Consider the following 23,295-nt stretch of genomic DNA (forward strand, 5'->3'; position numbering starts at 1 on the left):
TTAATACCTAACAATAATTATATAGTAGTGCTCGTGCACACTTCTTCAGGGGTTTGCAGTAATGTTATTTTATTTTAATGTAAAGACGTGCGTTACACTTTTGGTTTTTAGTACATACACAAAATAACTATCATAATAAATGTTGACCTCTCCATAGAAGATCTTTCATGCCAAGCAAGGCATATACCAGCTCAATAATATAATAATGTTAAAGATGAAACAAACCCTACATAAATAGAAAAGCGAATAAAATCTGGATCAAGACAGTAATTTATATTTTCTACAAAATCTATATAATAAACGTGGCACATTAATTAGTATCACCTAGTATTACCTTTAGTTAGTAACCTTGACTTGGATACTATTTCGATAACAAATTTCTCTACATTATGTCCATCAATAAAAAATATAAAATGAATCATACGCGTCAATTGTGAGTTGGTGTTCTCTGCCTTAACATATTACTAAAAAAATAGTCAGTTCTTTAACTTCCTTGTTGTTTTTTTGTTACATATGTTTTATAAAATAAACCATATATTTTAATATAAATATTGTACAAGTACGAGACCTGAATGTTTTTCTATGCTTCGGTATTAATTGGGTGAAAAATAGGAATATAATTGAATAATAATAATTTAAAGAGAAAGAGAAACAAAGAATTTAAGAAATTATCATCTTTGAGCCTTATTCGACTCCTTTTCTAATTAAGGACATACTAGGATTATGTGGGTATTTTTCACTAACTTTCTTTTAGTGGATATATTTCGCATAGTTTAACAAATATAACCTAAAATAAACTAAACTATTTAAAACTAAATAAAATCTAAAACGTCCTCGAAACCACCGCAGCGAGGCACAGTTCCTAAGATGCTGGCAGCATTGCCCCTTTGGATGGCCAAACTAATTCGTTGGCCAAGGTAACTGCCCTCTCTATTCTTTTAGTTATATATTTAAAATCTAAATATGTGGGGACATATATAAAGCAGATTTTTGTACATAATAATATCATTAAATTTATTCCTCTATCATGTAAAACCATTTTCTGATCTGAATTGTAAGCTCGAATATTTTTTATTTTCAGTAGATGTAACCGTTCGATAGGTATTGACTGAAGGTTTAGAATGAAAAGATAAAGTCAAATTGTAAGTTATTGTTTTTTTAACCGTATATAGTTCAAATATTATTAAGTTCTACGCAGATCATTAAGCAAGACTGAATAAGGAAAGAGGTATAAACTATAGACTCAATACCATAGCGTAAAGATTTAAAGACTAACATTGTCATTTGGCAAACTTGGCGCTCTCAATCTTCAAATTGAATCAAATTTAGCAAATTTACCACATCAATATGGCGGATAAATGGGAAAGTAAGTTTGTTTATATTTTTTTAACTCTAGTGGAATGTATTTTGTCTAACGAAGTTAAGGAATTAATATTCTTTTTATGAAAATTTAAACTAAGGTCTCTTTCTAAGCTGTCTCGTAACGTTCACTGTCGAACACAAAATGTACATGAATGTTCAAAATTTGAAAAAATTCAAATTTGTAGCCGATTTGACACTTAATTTCTATAAATTAATTTGTGTTTAATAGTAAACACTTGTTCTTTGTACGAATTTTCGTGATATAGAATCATGTTATCGAACATTGTTTAATCTTATTTATCTCTTTTTCTAAAGATTTATTTTTAAAACAGGTACTCAAAGTGAAGAAAGAAGTGTAACTAGATTTCAATATAGAATTAAAGATGAGCCAATGGACACTGATTTACCCGAAGAGGACGAAGTTCCGCCAGCATTCGGCCCTGCAGCCTTGGGTCTCCACAGAGTTGGTACCAAATTACCGCCAAAACCTGCTCCAAGTGAACCTGTGCAAAAACTCAATGCTAGAGGAATGCCCGCTCGGATTAGGAAGAAAAACAGGTTTATATTTGTTGACGATTTTATTAATACATCACCACCAAGACAATCGCCAAAACGAACTCCTAAAATATTGGCCTTGAAGACTCCTGTTAAACAGTATAGTGCGAAAAAACAAAAATCACCAACCAAAACGCCGAGGAGTAATGAAAGGACTGAAGATAAGAGTGAAAATCAATCGCCAGATCGTAAGAGTGGTCAGCGCATTGGTATGAGGCTAAGAAATCTATTAAAGCTGCCGAAAGCTCACAAATGGGTCTGCTATGAATATTTTTACAGCAACATTGACAAAGCCTTGTTTGATGGTGAAAATGATTTCATGATTTGCCTCAAAGAATCATTTCCTCAGTTGACAAATAAAAAGTTATCCCAAGTTCAATGGGCTAAAATAAGGAGAATGATGGGTAAACCTCGACGATGCTCTCAAGCATTTTTCACTGAAGAACGGAAGGAGTTAGAAAGGAAAAGGAAATTAATAAGATATATACAGCAGAGAAAAACTGCTGATATATGTGTAAAAGATTTACCAAATGAAATTCCAATGCAGTTAGTTGTAGGAAGTAAAGTCACAGCAAGATTACGTAAGCCTCAAGATGGTTTATTTACAGGCTGTATTGATGCTGTTGATACTTCCAACAATACATATAGGATAACATTTGAACGACCAAAACTTGGAACTCATTCAGTTCCAGATTATGAAGTATTGTCCAATGAACCACCAGATACAATATGTCTCTCTAGTATTGTACAAAAATTTAGGCCACGCTATTTAATGCAGGAAATTTATAATCTTCACCAACCGTGTTTGTCAAATAAGAATAGTAGCCAAGGAGACCCTATGATTGGATGCAGTGATTTATCAAAACATCTTGACTCAAATGTTGGTAGTTTTCCATTCCCTCTTTTGGAGTTAATAGTGAAGTTGACTAAGATATTACAAGCTAAGAAAAGTAAAATAAGTAGATTGAAAGAATATAATGGTGAGGCAGAAAAAAGAAAATCATTTGGGCAAAAAATGCCTGAAGATTTCGAAAGGAAGTATGCTGCTGTTGTTATTGATCTTGAAAGAATGAATATGGACTTGCAGGAATACATCAATGAAATACAATTATATTGCCAGCAAATAGCTCCAGGTCCAAGTTTAGCAGCTATGTTAGCACCTTCACATCTCAGAGAGAAATGTCGCGATGAAGCAACTCTACTTGTAGAAAAAAATAATAATGAATCAGTCACAGATGCTAATATTATAAATCTTATAACAGATCTCACTGCCTTAATGTTACAAGTCAGGAGTCTTTCAGACTCTGATCAGAATGCCTATGAATTAAGTGTTTTGCAAGGTACTATGGAACAAATTAAAATGAAATTAGAGCCTCCTTATCAAAGACTGTTCCAAAATAATGTGGAGCTTCACATGCAACGAATTCAAATGGGCTTAGGTCAATTCAATTCTAATAGTTGTGTGGCTGGCACATAACTAATATAATATATAATGTGTATATATATATTTAATTATTATTTGTTACTGCTTATTAAACTTTTGATAATATAGCTAATAATAAATGAAATGAAAAGAAAGTATAGAAATAATTATGTATTATGGTCTTAGTTGAATTTTCTGTATTTTATAATTTTCTTAAAAGAATGTAAATGTTAAATATATATAATTTAGTATAATGCTGCTGTGTTAAATTTCTTTTAAGCAAGGAACTACACTGAAACAACAACTGAAATGCGATATGCACATATATTAGATATGTATAATAGTTTCTAACAGAGTAGGTCGAGCTATTGGTTAAAAAACAATAAATAGCTTTTAAGTTAAACTGTTTTTTTTTTCCATTTTAGTAGGGGAATTTATTCATTTCAATTATGTCGTTTTTTGTAATTTAATTATAAATAAAAAGAAATACAAACATATAAGAAATCTTAGTGACATAATTTCAACGTTATTTAAAGTTGAATTCACTAATAATGTGTGCACATATTTTTATTAAATGTTTCTAGATAGATTATAGATAAGGATAGATCGTAATATATAATTCAATTTAATTTTAAATTACTGGATTTAGGTTAATCTGGATAACACAAAAAAACAATTAATATGATCTTCATAGTAAGAATAGGTATAATATCATAATAAGGAATGTCATTTGTAACATGTTTAAGTCAGCACTACAGTTACATTAACATCCATTTTTATTCTTTAAACACTAATCACAGAGATATTTAAAATCATCAGTATACTAGGGTTACATTAACACCCAAATTGGCTTTATAATTACTAGTTATAAAGATATTTAAAATCATCAGTAATGTTTATATGTACTATTATGATACATTTATACATAAATTGATTTAATTGGAATGGCTTAAAAAAGTATCAATGAAAGATTGTTAAAACATTTCCCAAAGTGATTCTAGTGATTAGAATTTATTCAATTCAAATTTAATTTATTTTAAGTAGGTCTAGTATATAAGCACTTTTTATAAGTCGTCAGTTTGTTTCTGATTTCCAAGAAACTGCACGGACAAGCAGCTTTGTTGAAAGAATCATATTTCTACAGGCTTCCAGATAAAGATATAGCACTTATAATAAAATAATATTGTAGGGGTAAGTTAACCATGGGTAAAACTAATCAGTATCATAAATGGTTTACACATTAAAACCAGTAATTTACATCTATTTAGAACATAAGAGCATCTCAATACAAGGGGCAGCCATTTTTCCTCTCCTTACAAATCAAGTTGTGGTCAATTAGCATAACTCAAAAATTATGCTTTGAATTTATTCAGAGTTTCAAGTAGCTCATCTGCATCTTCTGAAGTTTTTACTCTGATTAGAATAGAAGTTGGTTGGGGCTTTGCATCAGGAGTTGGAATGCAGACCATCATAACATTATTTTTACCCATACGCTGTGTAGGCAAAGATGAACTCAATATCAAGTTGATTAAAATATTACCCAAAGCTGTGTTTGCTCGAACTAACAATTGGTATTTTTCAGTCTCTTCTATTTTCTTTATGTAAAGTGTACCAACACCTTTGTCAACAAAGTTGCCATCTTTCTTAACAAATACTTTGCATTTTCTGTCATACACACTATTTTCTTCTGCAATTGGGGTGTATTCCACTTTAGGGGGCTCATCTTCATTATCAACACCTTCATTTATTGGTTCATCGCTTTTCTTAATATTCGTATTGAAAGCAAAAGGTTTCCCAATACCAAACGAAAATGGAGTACTACCATTATTGTCAATTGAGGTTGGGTTGCTAGCAAATGGAGAAGTAATAGAACTTGATGGTTTTATTCCGAAGGAAAATCCAGTGCTTGGTGTTACAGTAGTCGCAAAACTATTAGTAGATGTAGTAGCAGTAGGATTAATGCCAAAGGTAAAGTTATGTGTTTTCTCAACTATAGGACTTGTAGTGCTTGAAGTTAATGAGAATACGGAATTAGATAATGCAGGGCTGTCAGATAATACTATTGGACTTTTAGGTTCAGTATTATTATCTTTTGTGTCTGAAATATTTTTCAATGACAGCTCTTTTTTGATTTTATCATATTCATCTTGGATATTTTTCAGGTGGTTTTCATAATCTTTAAATATTGGACTTAAAATACACAAAGGTGTTTCTTCAACATGTTTTTTTATCCATGCTGATACAGATTCATTTAAACCTCTTAGGTTATTATAGTAATCAAACTCTTTTTCATCTTTACCAACTGGTGTAACTTCAGTTGATTGTGGTGAACTTGCTACAGGTGTTTTACATGCAGTTGTATTATTATTAGGTTTAGTTGAAAATGGAGAGTTGTTATGATTAACATTTGTAGAGGATAGTCCAAACAAGGATGAAGTAACCTGAGGTATTGGTTTATCTGGGCTTGCATTTGAATTTAAGGGGAAGGGGGTGTAGGGTGTTGAAGTTACTGAAGACTGCCCTTTAAATGGATTATCATTTACTGTTGAATCTGGTTTTGATGAGCTAAACACAGATTTTGTAAATGCAGGGGTTCCTCCAGCTCCACTAAATATTGTAGATTCTGGCTGGCCAAATGGTGAATTCATAATAGGTGATGTTCCTGACAAACTAAAGATTCCAGTAGTAGGACTACTTGCTGGCTTTGTGATCATAGAACTAGATGAAACAGCTGCTGTGTCACTTTTAAGTGTTAAAGATCCATTGTTAGACTTGCTACCATTTGTTAAATTTGCTAGAAAATCAAAGGATGATTTTTGTGTCTTGTTGAAACCACTAAATCCACTGAAAATGGTATTCTGCACCTGTAACATAACAAATAACAACTTGATAATCGTTTTTAATAGGATAATAAAGTGCTAGTTCACTACAGCATTGATTCCAATGCTAGTAACGGCAAACAAAACAAAAATCATCAATTTTGATTCTAAATCGATCTAAATGCTACAGAAGCATAGTGGGAAATTTATACCACATCAAGTAAATTCCCCTCTTTTTTCACCCCTGACAACTTTGGGTCAGAAAGTAATGTTAATACCTTCTTTATACCTTATAAAAAAAGTTATGTGTTATGTTTAAAACAACATGTTAGGTTTGCTACAAATCAAAATGTCCTGGTTTTCATTGAGGTCATGCAAAAAACTGTCAAGAGCACTTAAATCTGTAATCATAACTTATCACTATTTTTAATTATTATAATTAATTGTAGTTGGCCTGGTGTTGGCACTTATTATCCTGCTACAGTGCATGGGTCTCCTATCAGAATGAGAAGTGTTAGTCCGCCACACACTGGGCCATTGTGGATTTGTAGACTTCACACACCATTGAGAACATTATGGAGAACACTGAGGTACAATTTCCTAACGATTTCTTTCACCAATAAAACAATTGATATTTAAATGCGCAAAACACACATAAATGAAAGTTAGATTCCCACAAAAGTGAGGCCAATCATAAGCTGTCACTGCTTAGGTACAATATGGTCTGGACTAATTCATAATATCACACTATCCAAAGGGCTAAGCGCTCGGGTATTGAGTTCGCCGTAACGTGAATACAAATTAAGTTGTTAGTAAAGCTATAGTTTAATTGAAAAAGTAGTAAAGTAACTATCAAAACCATATTTTAACATTAAGATAACCTAAATGTTAAGCAGGGTTTTGATAGCTCCTAATAGCATAGAAATTTCAACAACTGAATTGGGGTGATACTATGTCTTACACCTACCACATCGCCCGTAGCTAGAGACCGCCTCTTGGCGGTGCGTATTACACGTTTCTCGAGAATTTCTTTTGGTGCCATTTTAAAACCACCATCTTCCTCCTTTTCAGCTGGCTCCTCCTCATCCCAGTTATCAGGTCCCAGTTGTGTCTCTGCTTGTCTTTTTGATGACATTATTAGCAAATGTTACTTTTGTGAAATTTCAATTTAACATCCTTCGCACCTGACAAATTAATTATACGTGGTGCGGAACTTAATAGAATGCTATTTACGTTAACAGGCACCGCTAAATTCAATATTCATGAAAGTGTAACCTAAAATCAACAGTATCAAACGCTATATAGCATTTTTTTTTCCTTCTGACTTTACACAGATTAACCAATGTCAGGTGTCTTTCAATGTAATTGTACGTGATTTCTGCGCTGATCATTGACAGTGATGATGCCTGATTTTTATTTACTGGTCTGTAATCTAATGTCAAAATTTAAAAACCCGAGTTTAAGAACCCAAGCTAATAAACTTAAATGTCAATTGTCCATTGTATTTAAATTATTCCGCTGTGCCTTGAATCCAGCAATCCAATTATGGAGGGTAGAGGTAAGGAGAGTCATCTGTGTATATGAAAAAGTGTCGTCAAAATGTATTAAATTAGGATGGCGCCACATTTGCATCAGGGTAACTCTTAAAAGAAGCGCCAAATATAAATATTGTTAGAGTAGGCTTGAAAAATAAACAAGGAAGTATGGAGATACAAGGAAGTAAGGTTATATTTACCACAATATTTTGTACAACGTAAGTTGTTGAAATTCTCAATAATTAACTACTTTAGTCGATAATGACATTAAATTTTTTAACTCGGCATTCTTCAATTCATCTACGATTGCTACATTCATACCATACCCTGTGCATCCACCAGCGCCATTGTGGAGGATTTTTGAACTGTTATTTAGCGCATACACTGGACACTTTTTCAACTTTTCTCCCATATAAGATGACTCTCCTTACCTCTACCCTCCATAAATCCAATTAAAGATAAGTTTGCTTCTGCTGTGCCTATTTATTAATGGCAGTCTAGATGGCATTACTCATTTCTACTATGTTCTTTTTTTGCTACGTTCCAATATATTTCAAAGAATATTTTACTCTAGCGCTATTTAGTTGCTACCACAACGTCCCGACCGACCCGTAAATAAATAGTTCCGACCGCGCTCGCTAAGACTCATATAAAGACGATTGGAATGTAGGATTGGGCTTTATGAATTATAAATTGCCGGATTGTTGGTACCTACTTAATACATAGATTTAGGTAGTACATTATATTTTTGCTAAATAGTTATCTACTTACTGAATTTTAACTTTCAAGTTTTGACTTTTGGTATTTATTTAAATATTACATAGTACCTACCAACCTTATTTTAATAAATGCTGGAACAATTTAATTAACCCTCGCAATGTTTACAATAATTATAAGTAGAAAAGTGCGAGAAAGTCCTTAGGACCAAAGAGTAATTTAATTTTAATAGTAAGGAACTTTGCAGTTCAATATTTAGTCTACCTACTTTTCGCGTACTTTTTTGTAAATATTTTTACTTTATTAATTAATTGTTTGCTATTCTTGAGTAAAAATGGAAGTGTCTAATGAAATAAAGGAAGATATTCGTAAAACGCAATCGGACTTAAAAAATGCGATACGTATTCATCAGGTATGTAAATATTTTGCAGATACAAAAAAAAATAGGTACACACATATGTAATTCTCTAATAATTTTGTTTTTAATCCAAAGTTTTTGCTGCTGTATTTGTAATCGCGGTTTTTGTTGTAGTTGCGAATGAAGCTCTCATAATTTTTTTAGTAGTAAATAGCAATAGAATAAAATGTTGAGTTTAATAGCTAGCCAATAAGTTTATTCCATTTGTTCCTTTCTGTTTTGAATAACCTTTTTATTACTTATGTGTCTTAGTTCTAATAGAATGAGTTCTTTTATTATATTTATATGTAAAAAAAATAGTAAATACGAAATAAATGGACTAACAGTTGCCTCAACAGCAATTATTTTTTGGTCTACAGGATGGCATGATTAAAAAATCAACTCCAAATCACGAAACTAGTTAGGTATCTTTCTAGGCAAAGAATTCTCAGTATAAGCATCATCATCATCAGCCTATTAATGTCTCACTCATTGGCCACAGGCCTCCTCTCTGATAAGATTGGTTTGGGACAGTAAATACACCTTGCTGCTCCAATGCGGGTTAGTGGGCTAATATTGATATCAACACCCATGCCTCAGATAGCACCTTAAGCCATGCATCCTAATTAATGTTACCAAAATATTATATTAATAATAAAAGCCTGCCAACCTTCATTTGATCAATATTGCATTAGCTTAAATGCCCTCTCTCCTGTGGAAGATGAGGCATACTCCAACCTACTGAAAAATATTATTAGGCTGACTATAGATAAAATTATAATATACAAATCTAGTAGAAGATAAAATTTATTGGTTATATGTAGTAACTGATGAATATTATATTATGTGCTAGCACTTGTCAACATTCTTTATTTGTTACTTTGTTAGTGAGAAAACCAATGTGAGTATGCTTTAAGTCAAATATTTCTTTATTGAAATAGAATGCACTTTTGATGCATACATACAAAATTTATACAGGATAGTCAAATTATTATTTTATAATTATTTTGAACTCCTCACACATTATGTACATCATAGGACTTCATTTAAAATCGGGCAATCCTAGGTTTTTGATACTTCTTTCTACCTGAGTAGCCTGCTACAGTCACAGATCAATGAGTTAAATATTCAGAATTATGTACTTATATTTATATTACTTACATATTTACAAGTTACAATTTACATTTTCAATTTCAGATATGGGTTGCACGTTTACAAGAAAATGAAAATGTAAGGCACATTCTTTCTATTGATATTTATATGTGACATTTAATTTATCAATATTTATATAGTTACATATTCTGAAAGAATATTTTTATTTTACAGAATATTCATGTTAAAAATAAAGTTATTGAAGCTGAAAAAGATATTATTTCTATAAGTCACTCTCAGGTAATTTTTTAATTATATTTGTTTATTGATATAATGACATGCTATATATACCAATAAAATGTATGTTTAAGACTTATTCGAATTTTTTTTTTATGTTTTTAGAAATTGGTAGTTGACAGACTTCGCCGAGAATTAGAATTATACCAACAGCGTCTGAGGTTAAGAAACAGGCAGATCAATGTTGAAAATGATAATAGATATGTTGCGCAACAATTAAGAGATCATCAACTACAATATTGTAATAGAAACCGTACAGCCTCCCTATTGAAGCCCTCAGTACTTAATGAGATTCAGATTAAAACTGAAAATATTAGCAACGAAACAAATAATGTTTCTGATTCAGATAACGAAAACAAATACAACGAAAAGGAGAATTCACATAACAGTGAGAGAGATGACAGGGATAAATATCAAAGGAATTTTGCACAGTTGCCAAATATTGTTCATGATAGTAGAAACAATTTTGCCAATGCACTGAATAAAGTTAAGGAGTCCTTTATGTGAGTTGCACATAAATATAATAGATAACGGTGTGCCCCACTTTAGGGAATATGCTACAATGTAAAAATCGCATATCTACTTACTACACCTGTTATATAATCCTTTTAAAAAAGTGTGTTTCCATGTTTACTACTTGCGATCCTTTTGCAAAATATGCTAAATTTTTTTTAATTAGTCGTTACCAAATGAATTGAGATGTCTTTTTAAATGAATTCATTAATTAAGCTTATGGAATAAATCTTAAATATTAAGAATTAAATGAAAGATGACAAAGCATGGGTAAGAATTGCTCTTTTAGCTGCCTGTAAGATGTGTGATGGTGATGACAAAAGAAATTCACAATATTGAATATAAATATGTATGAGCGGTTCATAGGTGCCTGTGACAGGCCTGCACAAATAGAGACTTTTTGAATTTCGCTTTTGTTTTTTTTTTATTTTTTTTTTTATTTTACTACAAATTAGCCGTTAACTGCAATCTCACCTGGTGGTAAGTGATGATACAGTCTTAGATGGTAGCGGGCTAACCTGTTAGGGAGTATGGTCATATCGGTTTCTACGCGACATCGCACCGGAACACTAAATTGCTTCGCGGCACGCCTTTGTTGGTAGGGTGGTAAGCCCCGGCCAAAGCCTCCCACCAGACCAGACCAGACCAGAGGAAATTTATAAATTATAAATTACCAAATCGCCGGGATCGAACCCGGGACCTTATACTTAAATTCACAGCGCTCACCGTTGCGTTGAGGGCGAATATGAAGTTAAATACCTGCTTCCGACAAATATAGCTTTAAAAAAAGATAAATTAAATTACTATATGTCACAATTCATCACCATAAAGTATCTGTAGTTCAATCGCTCATTTTTTTTGTATGAAAAATGAACTTCGATATCAATTAAGCTGTAGTCGATAGAGATATAATATAACGTTCAAAATTTAATTTTAGTGGCAGCAAGATCCATGATGTCGAATGGCAAGAAGCCCGATCAGACTCGGAGTCATCACACGACATATCACCAACTCCTTCACCGCCTCCATTGCCTGAGCCAGGTGAACCAATTACCAAAGAAATTTTCCTGAGGTAAGATCTATTCAGATTCTATCATCTTAAACAATTGCAAGCACCGTATTCTGAATTAAAAAGGCATGATAACAGTAGCAGATATATGATTAATGTTTTATGAAAAAAGTAATTATATTTACATTCGAAGTGAGATTGGTATTTATTTTCGATAAATAAAACTGCTAAATCTAGCGATCCGCCATGACAGGTGAAACGCCGAATTCAAAATAGTGACATCACGTCTAATATTACTATAAATGTGAAAGTGTGGATGTTTGTTACTCAATCACGAAAAACGGCTGAACGGATTTGGATGAAATTAAACGTGTCTTTGACACGGAAAAGAACATAGGCTACCTTTTATCCCGATTCCTTAAGTAGTTCCCGAGGGAAAATTGAAAATTGTTCATGTACTAAACCGCAGGCGGACAGCTTTGAACTTTGGTATGCTTGTCACGTATGCTATGGAAAAGGACATGTACTTTCTATACCGATCACTCAAATAGTTCCCGCGGTAAGATTCAAAAGTTTTTACGAGCAAAGCGAGCGCCTCTGAGCGGTTCGAAGACGCGGGCAGAAGCTAGTATAAACATAATTTTATACCGCTTGAACTTCGAATATATGTATATAAAGTATATTGTGATTTAAACTATCAGTTTCTAAGTTTTTGTTATCTCTTAAAATCAATAATCTTAGGACTTACTAAAGCTCTAATTTATCAAAATCAGATACTATAATATCATGGCGAAGTTTATCAATATTAGTCATCATGCCTGTTGTTATCATAATTATTTTTAAACTAGCTGCTTCTCACTTTCTTCGTCCGCGTTTATTACGGTTTTTTAAAAATCCTGTGTGGGCCGATTGTTTTCCTGGGACAAAAGTAATCTATGTTACTCTACATCCTTTCCACTAACTCTATGCCAAAAGTTAGTTTATTGCTTAGTTATGACGTAAAGGAAGGATAAACAAACAAACTCCCTATCATGATCATCGTATGAACCTATTACCGGCCCCGTACAGGGCACGGGTCTCCTCCCAGAATTAGAACTCCACACATCTTTGAGAACATTATGGAGAACTCTCAGGCATGCTGGTTTCCTCACGATGTTTTCCTTCACCGTTGAAACAAGCGATACTTTAATTACTTAAAACGCACAAGACTGAAAAGTTGAAGTGCGTGCTAGGATTCGAACTCGGCCCCCCGAAAGTGAAGTCGAGCTCCTACCCACTGGGCTATCACCGCTTCACACACTATCGCATTTATAATATAATTAGTAAACCTTTATTGATAATGTTACAATAGGAGAGATTACACCTTTGCGTCGAAAGCTGACGTGTAATCCCGACTTTTATACTTAAGATCTAACCTACTTAGTTCTGTATAGCTTCTCTCTGTTCTTCTGAATACATTATATGTTTTTTCTCACTCATGTAACGAACTAACTAAACATGACCTTGTTTTTATTCTCCTCTCAAAGTTTTGTCCTTGACTGCAATCTAAGATTGTAGCGGATTAACTTTTTAGGGGTATGGATTTAATATGGCCGATTGGCGCATTGAGCAGTGACTAGGGTTCATGATTTCTCGAGCTTTTCAATTTCTCGGGTGTCGAGAATTCTGGAGGCTAATTTCTCGAGTCTTCTCGGGTTGTCCTGGAAAATGTTTGTGTGATGAACATGAATGTTTTTCAGTGTCTGGGTATTTATATGTATATTATAAGTATTTATGTATAATATTCATAAAATATTCACCAGTCATCTTAGTACACATAACACAAGCTACGCTTACTTTGGGGACAGATGGCGATGTGTGTATTGTCGTTGTACCTATATTTATTTATTACTAATATGTTTCTACGTCGCATAGTATCAGAACGTTTATTCGCTTCGCGGCATGTCTATGTCGGTAAGGTGGTAACTTGCCACGACCGAAGTATCAACCAGAATAGAGAAATTCAGACATTATAAGTTTTCAAACTGCCTTCCCAAGAATCGAACGAGACCTCCCACTTATAAGAAACTCAGCGCTTACAATTGCGCCAGGTTTCATCAAAACATCATGTTACAATCAAATCACTCTAAATTCCCGACCCAAAAATTATCGATACACAAGGAGTTTCTCTTCAATAAAATAATATTATGGAAACTCACTACATAAAAATGTTAATAGTTTTATGTATCTACTTTTTTCAGGCTTATTGGTCTAATTACGCACACACAGAAAGATATATTGGAGAGAAAGAGAAATGAACGCCGGAAACGATCAACGACTACAAATAAGAATGACTTCGTCTACGGCAACTATGAAATGCTACCGGTATGTAAAATAATTCATGCTATACATCTCTTATTGGATTACTATTGATAAAGAATAATCTCCTCGAGGTACATCATTGCATCGTCTGAGACTCATACAAGACTGAAGTGTATGTAAAATGCACGCGTATTTATATATCTTACGCAAAAACACAATAATAAATAAATAGGTCGTGGGTTCGATTCCCAAAACTGGAAAATGTTTGTGTGATGGACATGAATGTTTTTCAGTGTCTGAGTGTTTAACTGTATTATGTAAGTATTTATGTATATCATTCATAAAAATATTAATCAGTTGTCTTAGTACCCATAACTTAACCTACGCTTACTTTGGGGCTAGATGGCGATGTGTGTATTGTCGTAGTATATTTATTATTTACTATTATTATAAAATACCCACTGGCACAATGTCATGAACATTCTGCTGTGAATCAAATATAATTTTAATTATTTGTTGAAAATATTCATTAATTAACTAAATCTCTGGGGTTAGGAGTGTCAACTTATAGATATAACTTTTATTGTTTCAGAAACGCAAAAAATACAATCAATTTCCCTATTTGCAAAGTCACAGCGATCCACCGCAAACGCGCTCGGCGAAATTGCGAAAACAACAGGTACTTATATCACTTCTACAGGTACTTCTAACTTTAACCCTTTCTCTGTGCAAGATATTGTCATATTAATTTCCCGATTCCGTAGTTTTGTTTCAAAGGTTTTGTATAGGTGTTAGACAGACAGACAGATAGAAAGCTTACGCCATTTCTCCGCACTGGCAAATAGCCTAGTACATGGGCGTACCCAGCTTCTGATCGTCAGCGGCTGTTTTGTAAAAAAAAATTTAGAAGACCATCTATAATCGAGACAGTAACTGCATTTAAGAGAGTTCACACATTTTTTATGACATTTACGCGGGGGGGGGGGGGGGGGGGAGGTAACTGCCTTCTCTTGCTCCCCCCTCCTCTGGTTACGGCCATGGCCTTGTATACTCAAGCAAAGGGGCCGCCCGCGGATTTGACTTGATCAGTGACAGACACTGTGCAGCGTCCAAACAAACTTATCTGAGATTCAGGGTGCGAAGAGTCTAATTCTAGAGTATTAATTCTAGAAGTTTGTGTAATAAAAAAATTAATAAATGATCTATGGATCTATCTCTGTTGCCTCAGGCGCTCTATAGAGTTTGTTTTGTATTTTAATTTACTTGTTATCAAGTTATTTATATTAACAATTCTGCTTAATTTTCGGGGGCCGAGTGTGAATCCCAGTACGCACCTCTAACTTTTCTAAATTGGGTGCGTTTTAAGCCATTAAAATATCACTTGAATAAAAAGACAAAAAAAAAATCATTTTACTAAGCATAGACTTAAAAAGTATTTAAAATATCTCTTCATAACATATAACTACGACGAAACAGAATAATATAACCTTATAAACGGAAGTTCATGCGGACACGAACATACAATCACAACAATCACGTACAGATGGGCGCACATACCCATAAACACACAAACATAAACACACACATGCATACACGAAACCGCACACACACACATACACACGCGTTCCAGTCAGCGTAGAGAACTCAACACACCTTTGAAAGTTTCCTTTGTTAAAGTGCACTATATATTATCTCAATGATTGATTCAATGTTTGGAAAGGCACTGGCCCCTAAGATACAGGATTTCCTAGTTTAGGGGTCAGGATTCCAAAGATTTATTGTACTGAGTTTTTCTAATAAATATTGTCTATTTCTATTTCTATTACTTGCTTCAACGGTGAAGGAAACATCATGTGGAAAGAGTTTTCATGCCTGAAGAGTTCTCCATATTGTTCTGAAAGGTGTGTGGAGACGACCAATTCGCACTGGGCACTGAGGCAGCGTTGTACGCAGTGTACGTCTTTTTAACCATTCTCATTTTGGAAGGAGACCCATGCCCTGAAGTGTAATGGAGAAGGGGTTAAGGCCGTAGTCCACCGCGCTGGCCCAGTGCGGGTTGGTGGACTCCACACACCTCGAGCAGTTGAAAATTGGGCTAAAAAAGTGATGATTATCTCATGAATAGTAAATTATAATGAATTATCTAGATGTAAAGCTGTTTCTTTTTAGTGAAATTCATCTTCATTCTTGGCTATGTTTTGTTTTTATTTAATGATAACGAAGTAATTTTAGGTACCTTACTTCCTTGGTCTGAGTTAGAGAGTTGCTATTAATCACCACACCATATGAGTTATAACGAACTCTCAGGCATGCAGGTTTCATTACGATGTTATCCTTCACCGTTGAAGCAAGTGATATTTTAATTACTTAAAACGCACATAACTTAGATAAGTCCACCTCTATAGCGTGCTAGGATTCGAACTCGGCCCCCTGCAGGGCTAGCACGGGCGGGAGATAAAAATTATATCCCAAGATCAAATCCCCTGAGAAGGGGATATAATTAACGTGCCCACCTGCTGATCACTGGAACATAGAATAGGAGAAGTTTACCCTCGTTTATTAATACACATATATTATTTGGATATTATTTCCACTTGTGCGCCAATGATCTGATAGTTGATAAAGCTGTGGGAGAAGATAAATTTATATCCTTTCCCCGGAGATATAATTGTCTCCTGCCCATACAAGCCGTGATGAAGGTGAAGTCGAGCTCCGACCTAGTCGAGATATGATGATGATGAATTAATGTGTTAGAAGACATTGGGACGTTAATTGGCATCTTCTTCTTCTTCCTCTGGGCTTGTCTCCGTACTTGGTCGGCCGGAACCCTTCGTTGTACGTAGTGCCACTGGTACGGCTCCCTGCTGGGTCACTCCAGCCAGCCGAGCTAACTCAAGAAGCTTAGCAGGCCGCCCAGGTCGCCAAGTGCTTCAGGGAGTGATGCTGGGGAGCCAAGGTATGCTGCGCGTTGTTCCTTTACTCCTCTACATTGGAGTAGTACGTGAGTCGGTGTTTCATCTGCCTCCATCCATGCTCTGCACAGAGGACTGTCGGTTATACCTAAAATGAAAAGGTGTTTGTTTAGTGAGCAATGCCCTGTTATCATACTTACTACCGTCCTTAGTTTTTTCCGACTTAGTTTTAGTAGTTTGGTTGTTAGTCGTGTGTTTAGGTTCGGAAAGACCTCCTTTGTCTGTTTACACTCATTTCCGTTAATCCATAGCTCTGAGTGTAAGAATTGCGTCTCTTTATGTAGCCATGTTTTGTATTCACTGAAAGGTATTGGTATGATCGGTTCCGGACCTGCCACTTTTGTTATGTAAATAGTTTAATTCTTATTTTTAGAGTCAAAACAACAAGTCATCGCGCGAAGGCTCTCCGTCTGGATCATCATCCGAGAATAAAGCAGGTATGAACAATATGCAATGTTGGAAACATAGAATTAATAATATACAGAAACCGTGAGCCCAACTAATATTGAAGCATCAAAAACCACTCCACTTTAGTAGTGTTTCTCGAACAGGCGGTTAATCGCTTCATAACATTTAGCAGTTGACAGTAATTATTTTACCTCTAATTTGTTAAAAGGTTAAAAATAATGAGAAGTGAAACAAACAAAGCAAATAATAGTATTAGTGCCAGTAGGATGGTAGGTAGGTGGTAGTTATTCTGGTAACAAAAGTTCACTTATCATATATAATTTAATATTATATCGTTATAATCGAAAAACAAAGCAGATGGCCTACCTGATGTTAAGTGGAAAAAAGTGGCGTGCACTGGGTTTCTAGGTCTCTGTGGGTACCAGGGTATGCATACAGCAGTAAAGTTGCTTAAAACGGCAAAAATCCTCCTCCTATACGAGTTATTTATAAATTTTAGGGTAGGCAGTGCTCTTGTGCATGTATGAAGTGCACGCCACTGGTGGAAAACCATCGCTAAATTAGAATTTTTTTTTTTTTTGTTCTAGGTTGGAGCAATGCAAAGCCTGCCTGGGTCACTTCTTTGCCAGCCGGGCTATCCGTAGAGCCGGTTTATACGCCCACTAAAAAAGTTTGCCACGGATGTGGCAGAAATGGTAACTATTTTTTTATTTATATACTAGCTGTTGACCGCTTTCTTCGTCCGCGTTTTTTACAAATTCCGTGGGAACCGTTTGTTTTCAAGGGATAGTAGCCTATATTACTCTCGGTGTTATGACTGACTCTATGCCGAAAATTGGTTCAAAAACTCTATGTCTAGGGCAAACAAACAAACACACTTCCGCATTAATAATATTCATTAAGGATAGAGGATTCTCAGGAGGGTTAGCAAAGAGATCATGGCATCGGTAAAAGGCGTGTAGCTAGCAAGAACATGGATTATATATATATATAATATATATATATATATATATATATATATATATATATATATATATATATATATATATATATATTTATAATTATTAGAACTTATCTGTATATTATAAGCTTTTTAGCGATAAGCCTGCCCACTGTACCTGTGTGTTTTATTTAGTGTTTTTTTTGTTTATACTATGGAGAACTCTCAGGCGTGGAGGTTTTCTAGCGATGTTTCTCTCACCGTCAATGAAAGTGATATTTAATACATTATTTAATTAAAACGCGCGTAACTTCATAAAGTTAGTTGCGCGTACCGGGTTTCGAACCCGGTCTCATGAAAGGTAGGCCGAAGTGTGAACCACAACCAGTGGCGTGCATTGCATATATGCAAATAAGCAGTGCATCCTACCCTCAGGTTCTTACAGAGCCTTCAGATAGGAACATTAAAGTTTTGTAATTAAAAATACACTTAAGTAAACAATATGTGACATAAAACAAAAATATATTACATAGGAAACTTATTTTTCTATAATAAATTAATGCACTTCGCCATTCGACTAAGCTAAATTGAATTTTACTATTTCTACTCATTCAATGTTTTCATCATTGCCCATTTTCTTATGAGCTTTAGGGCCCTAATGACATGTTATGTTATGTCACGGTGGTTTTAATTTTATTACGTAGAAAACAATTATCTTTCAAAATTCTGCAAACTATTTAGATTTATTCATCCAGGTTTAAGAGAAATCTTTTTGTTTAAGTTGCTGAAATTGAGGTTATATGTTATTATTATCTATGATTTACAAAAAACAACTTGCCGCAAATGTTTATATATGGTGTTGCTACGAGTACATATAACTATTTTTACACTCGATATTTGAAATCGATTTTTGAAGTTGTGTTTATTAGGAAAAATGATATTTGAATCATCGAAGCTTTCTTTGATTAGAAAAAGGTTAGTTTAGGACGTAATTAGTTAAGCAATTTTCGATTTCACGTGATTCGTTCAACGATTTTCAATAAAATATCTAACTACTTGTTAGATATTTTATTATTATTTTGAAGTTTGAATAAATGTAAGTAATCATTTTAATTAGTCAAAAAGTATCGTAATTTTTGAATTGATTTCTAATAAATAATTGATTTAAATACAGCTCCGATATCTGGCAACATTTAGGTTCTATTTTGTAGGTTGGCGGTTGTGCAAAATAATATAGTCATTTAATCAATTACTTATTGAGTCTTTTAATGGTAGGGTAAAAGAAATGTTGCTAATAACAAATAAACAAAAAGAAAAAGACATTTTTTTGGATTAAATATACATGTGACACGCCGCCTAATCATGGGCCTTTGGTATTGATATAACTTAATATATAAGAAGCTATTTTAGTTTTGAATAAATTGCATGAGTTTACATTTTAAGTGTTTCCTAGGTTAAGTAAAAGGGGTTACAATACGTTTTTTATTTGTAGACGTTCCCTCTTTGCTGGTGTGGTGTGTGTCGTGCTCCGTGTGGCAGCACACAGGCTGCGGGGTGGATGGACGCTGTGCTGGCTGCAGTGGCCCCCTTCCAGACCCCGCTGCATGCGCAAGCGCACCCACACACAACCTTGACTTGTATAGAGGTGAGCACGAGTTTATATATATATATATATATATATATTTTATATACTTGATAGTAAACGCCTTGTAAATATTTGCAACAACCTGACCAACCCTGGCATTGATATCATTCACAATATATTAAAACAAATTTAACAAATCGTGGTTACTACACGATTAATGAATTCCTTAACGACAAGGCTGCTTAGAAGCAGGCCACTCCGCTCTAATCTCTCACAAAACGGAAAAATTCTAAAGATTGTTAAACTTTAAAATTATGTTGGAAAAGAGCAATCTGCTGAGTTTCTTGCCGGCTCTTCTCAGTGGAATCTGCCTTCAGAACCCGTGGTAGAGTCACTACAAACAGACTGACTTGACGTTTAAAAAGTTCTTATAAATTAGGCCATTGAAATAAATTAATTGTGAATTTTGTATTTGTTTTGAATTTTGATACCCTAGAAAGTGATAGTTAGAAAATTGTATGTGAATTAAATATAAATAATCTTTATTATAAAATTTAATATTACTTATCAATCTGTTATAATAGATTAATTCATATTTACATTATTATATTTAATAGTTTTTAGGTTAAATACTTATTTTAGTTTTTATTTTTTTATAAATGACCGGAGATCACAACTATAATGTTGTATACACCTGTAATGATTATTGTAATGGTACTAGACAGAATTTGTAATTCTAACACATAATAACATTCTAAACGTTTGACGGCCGACCGGCGCAGTGGGCAGCGACCCTGCTTTCTGAGTCCTAGGCCGTGGGTTCGATTCCCAGAACTGGAAAATGTTTGTGTGATGAACATTATTGTTTTTCAGTGTCTGGGTGTTTATCTGTATATTGTAAGTATTTTATGTGTATTATATCCATAAAAATATTCAACACCTATATAAGTGCCCATAACACAAGCTACGCTTACGGTGGGGCTAGATGGCGATGTGTGTAGTGTGTGTGTGTACTATGTCGCAGTATATATAATTAATTTTTTTTATGAATGTAGTCAATTAATTGCTGGTGTGTCTTATGAATAAATAAATAAATAGTACCCAATAAGTCGACATGGCGATTTTGGTACGATTAGAAGCGGGGAAAGGGCAGGTTTTGGATTCTGGATGTACTTGGCGAGTGTAGAATCTATCAAGTACTGAATGAAGCGGGTAAACAAGCATAGAATTGCGTCGTGGTGGGAGTTGGGTCCGAATCTGGAAATCTTGGGAATAATGATGGGTCTTCTCTCAGAATGAGAAGGGTTTCGGCCGTAGTCCACCACGCTGCCACAATGCGGATTGGTGGCCACCACACACCTTTGAGAACATTATGGAAAACTCAGGCATGCAGGTTTCCTCGCGATGTTTTCCTTCACCATTGAAGCTAGTGATATTTTAATTGCTTAAAACGCACATAACTTAGACAAGTCAGAGGTTCGTGCTGGGATTCGAACTCGGCCTCCCCAAAGTTAAGTCGAAGTCCTACCTACTGTGCTATCACCGCTTCTTGCATCTTTATGTGTTATTACAATTTCAAAGTCAAATTCAAAAATGACTTATTCATGTAGAACGGCACAGGCACTTATGAAGCGTTCATACATTTAACATGTTAATGCTAGTGATGACTCGCATTCGTTAACTTATAACTAAAGCTTGGAATAGGATAACTAAAGTTTTGGAATCTTGTATGATATTTTGTGTAGATAGTTCAAGCAATGAAATACCATATTTGCGTTTTATTAATTTAATGTTATTTTGAATCGAACACTTAGCGCGGATCCGAAATCCGCTCCATACTATACTATAAGTTCGAGCGATATTTTATCTGTTTTTTTTTTTAGATAAACTAGCGGAAAGAAAACGCCTGCAAGAGAGAAACATCGAATTATGCGTAGAGTTGCGTAAACTGGAAGCGCGGGCGGCTACCTTAAAGGATAATTTAGACGAGCACAATGCTGAGAAGCGACAATTATTAGCGGACCAAATAAAAACGCAAAGAAACCTCCAGAAACTATTAGATTTCATAAGCCAATTCAAAGAAACGTCCATTAGTGTCAGATCAACCTCAGCCAGCGACTCTGGCAGTGAAGTTAGTAAAAGCAACGAAGAATAAAACGGTAAGAAATATTAATAAATAGCTGTTTACTAATACACGGGCAGGAGATAAAAGTCATATCCCCGATTATAAACCCTAAACCCCGGGAGCATGGAATAGGAGAAGTTTACCCCCGTTTATTATTACACATATATTATTTGGATATTATTTCGACTCGTGCGCCAGTGCTCTGATATTTGATAGAGCTGTGCAAGAAGATAAATTTTTATCGTTTCCCCGAGGATATAAATGTCTTCTGCCCATGCTAGCCGTGCTGTAGTTTTGATTTTAAAATTTCCCGAAGGACTTCTTTATTTGTTCGGCATAAGTATGCCCAGTTTATAAGCACTTTGGAAACGTAAAGTCAAGCTGTTTGTAGTGACTCTACCACCGGTTCGGAAGGCAGATTCCACCGGGAAGAGCCGACAAGAATCTCAGCAGATTGCTCTTTTTCAACATCATTTTACAGTTTACAATCTTGTAGTCTAATAACGTTTGACTTAGTAACAGATTGCTTTCTAAAACTATTCCATGGAAAACGAGAACCATCCTCATAAAAGGTAGCCGATGTACACCAAATAATGTCAGTATGCAAAAAGGCGTTGCGCTGTTGCTGCGTGAAAGATGTACAAACGTACACACTATTGCGTTAACAATATATATTGGTACGAGTAAAATAATACAGAAATTAAAATGATACCTTTTTTATTTGTTTCAGATACACGTAGTGGTAAATGTTGGATATAATATTAAATTGTTATGCTGTTTTGTGGTAGATGATAAATGGAAATAGTAGGAACTTTTATACGTACTTAATTATAGTTTATTTTAATAAGAAAATGAAAAAAAAAACATATCACAATAATAATTATTATTGTCGCCATAAAAATTTACTAAATTAATAAAGTGTCCAAGTTCCTCAGAACAATAAGTACAATCAAATATTTTTTTGTTCTGCTGGTATACTGAAAATGAAATTAACTGATTTATATGCGACATTTTAACATTTTTTTTGTTACAATCAATTATTTTTTATTTTTATTAATACTTCTTTTATTTGGATCAAAAATTAATTATTAGCTTCTTCTGTTAATTGTATTGAATATTCTACTTGAATAGTTATTTGAAGTATGTAATAATGAAAGTAAATAGTAAAAATATAACCAAAGTTGAAGATGTGGTACAAAGTATTATCAAAGGAAAAGGTAAACAGTATTAAGTTGGCAGATGATC

The 23,295-nt window shown here is 34.1% G+C and overlaps 3 protein-coding genes across 3 annotated transcripts; 2 read left to right on the forward strand and 1 right to left on the reverse strand.

The window, feature by feature from the left end:
- The first annotated feature begins 1,256 nt into the window (after window positions 1-1,256).
- On the forward strand, window positions 1,257-3,454 carry LOC120623671 (protein lin-9 homolog). Its single transcript, XM_039889840.1, has 2 exons — window positions 1,257-1,366; window positions 1,695-3,454. Exons 1-2 carry the CDS (start codon window positions 1,348-1,350, stop codon window positions 3,392-3,394), a joined length of 1,719 nt encoding a protein of 572 aa, XP_039745774.1. The 5' UTR covers window positions 1,257-1,347; the 3' UTR covers window positions 3,395-3,454.
- A 566-nt stretch (window positions 3,455-4,020) lies between these two features.
- On the reverse strand, window positions 4,021-7,521 carry LOC120623672 (nuclear pore complex protein Nup50). The gene is made up of 2 exons (XM_039889841.1): window positions 7,127-7,521; window positions 4,021-6,204 (listed from the first exon to the last, which is right to left on the reverse strand). The coding sequence occupies exons 1-2, from the start codon at window positions 7,292-7,294 to the stop codon at window positions 4,693-4,695; spliced, it is 1,680 nt and encodes a 559-aa protein (XP_039745775.1). The 5' UTR covers window positions 7,295-7,521; the 3' UTR covers window positions 4,021-4,692.
- Window positions 7,522-8,470: 949 nt separating this feature from the next.
- LOC120624140 (PHD finger protein 21A-like) lies at window positions 8,471-22,932 on the forward strand. Its single transcript, XM_039890503.1, has 12 exons — window positions 8,471-8,823; window positions 10,006-10,038; window positions 10,135-10,200; window positions 10,303-10,700; window positions 11,648-11,782; window positions 13,960-14,083; window positions 14,613-14,699; window positions 17,366-17,429; window positions 17,988-18,095; window positions 19,833-19,985; window positions 21,809-22,084; window positions 22,781-22,932. Exons 1-11 carry the CDS (start codon window positions 8,746-8,748, stop codon window positions 22,078-22,080), a joined length of 1,518 nt encoding a protein of 505 aa, XP_039746437.1. The 5' UTR covers window positions 8,471-8,745; the 3' UTR covers window positions 22,081-22,084; window positions 22,781-22,932.
- Window positions 22,933-23,295: the final 363 nt, after the last annotated feature.

Source organism: Pararge aegeria, chromosome 5, assembly GCF_905163445.1.
Source record: "Pararge aegeria chromosome 5, ilParAegt1.1, whole genome shotgun sequence".
Taxonomy (NCBI): Eukaryota; Metazoa; Arthropoda; class Insecta; order Lepidoptera; family Nymphalidae; genus Pararge; species Pararge aegeria.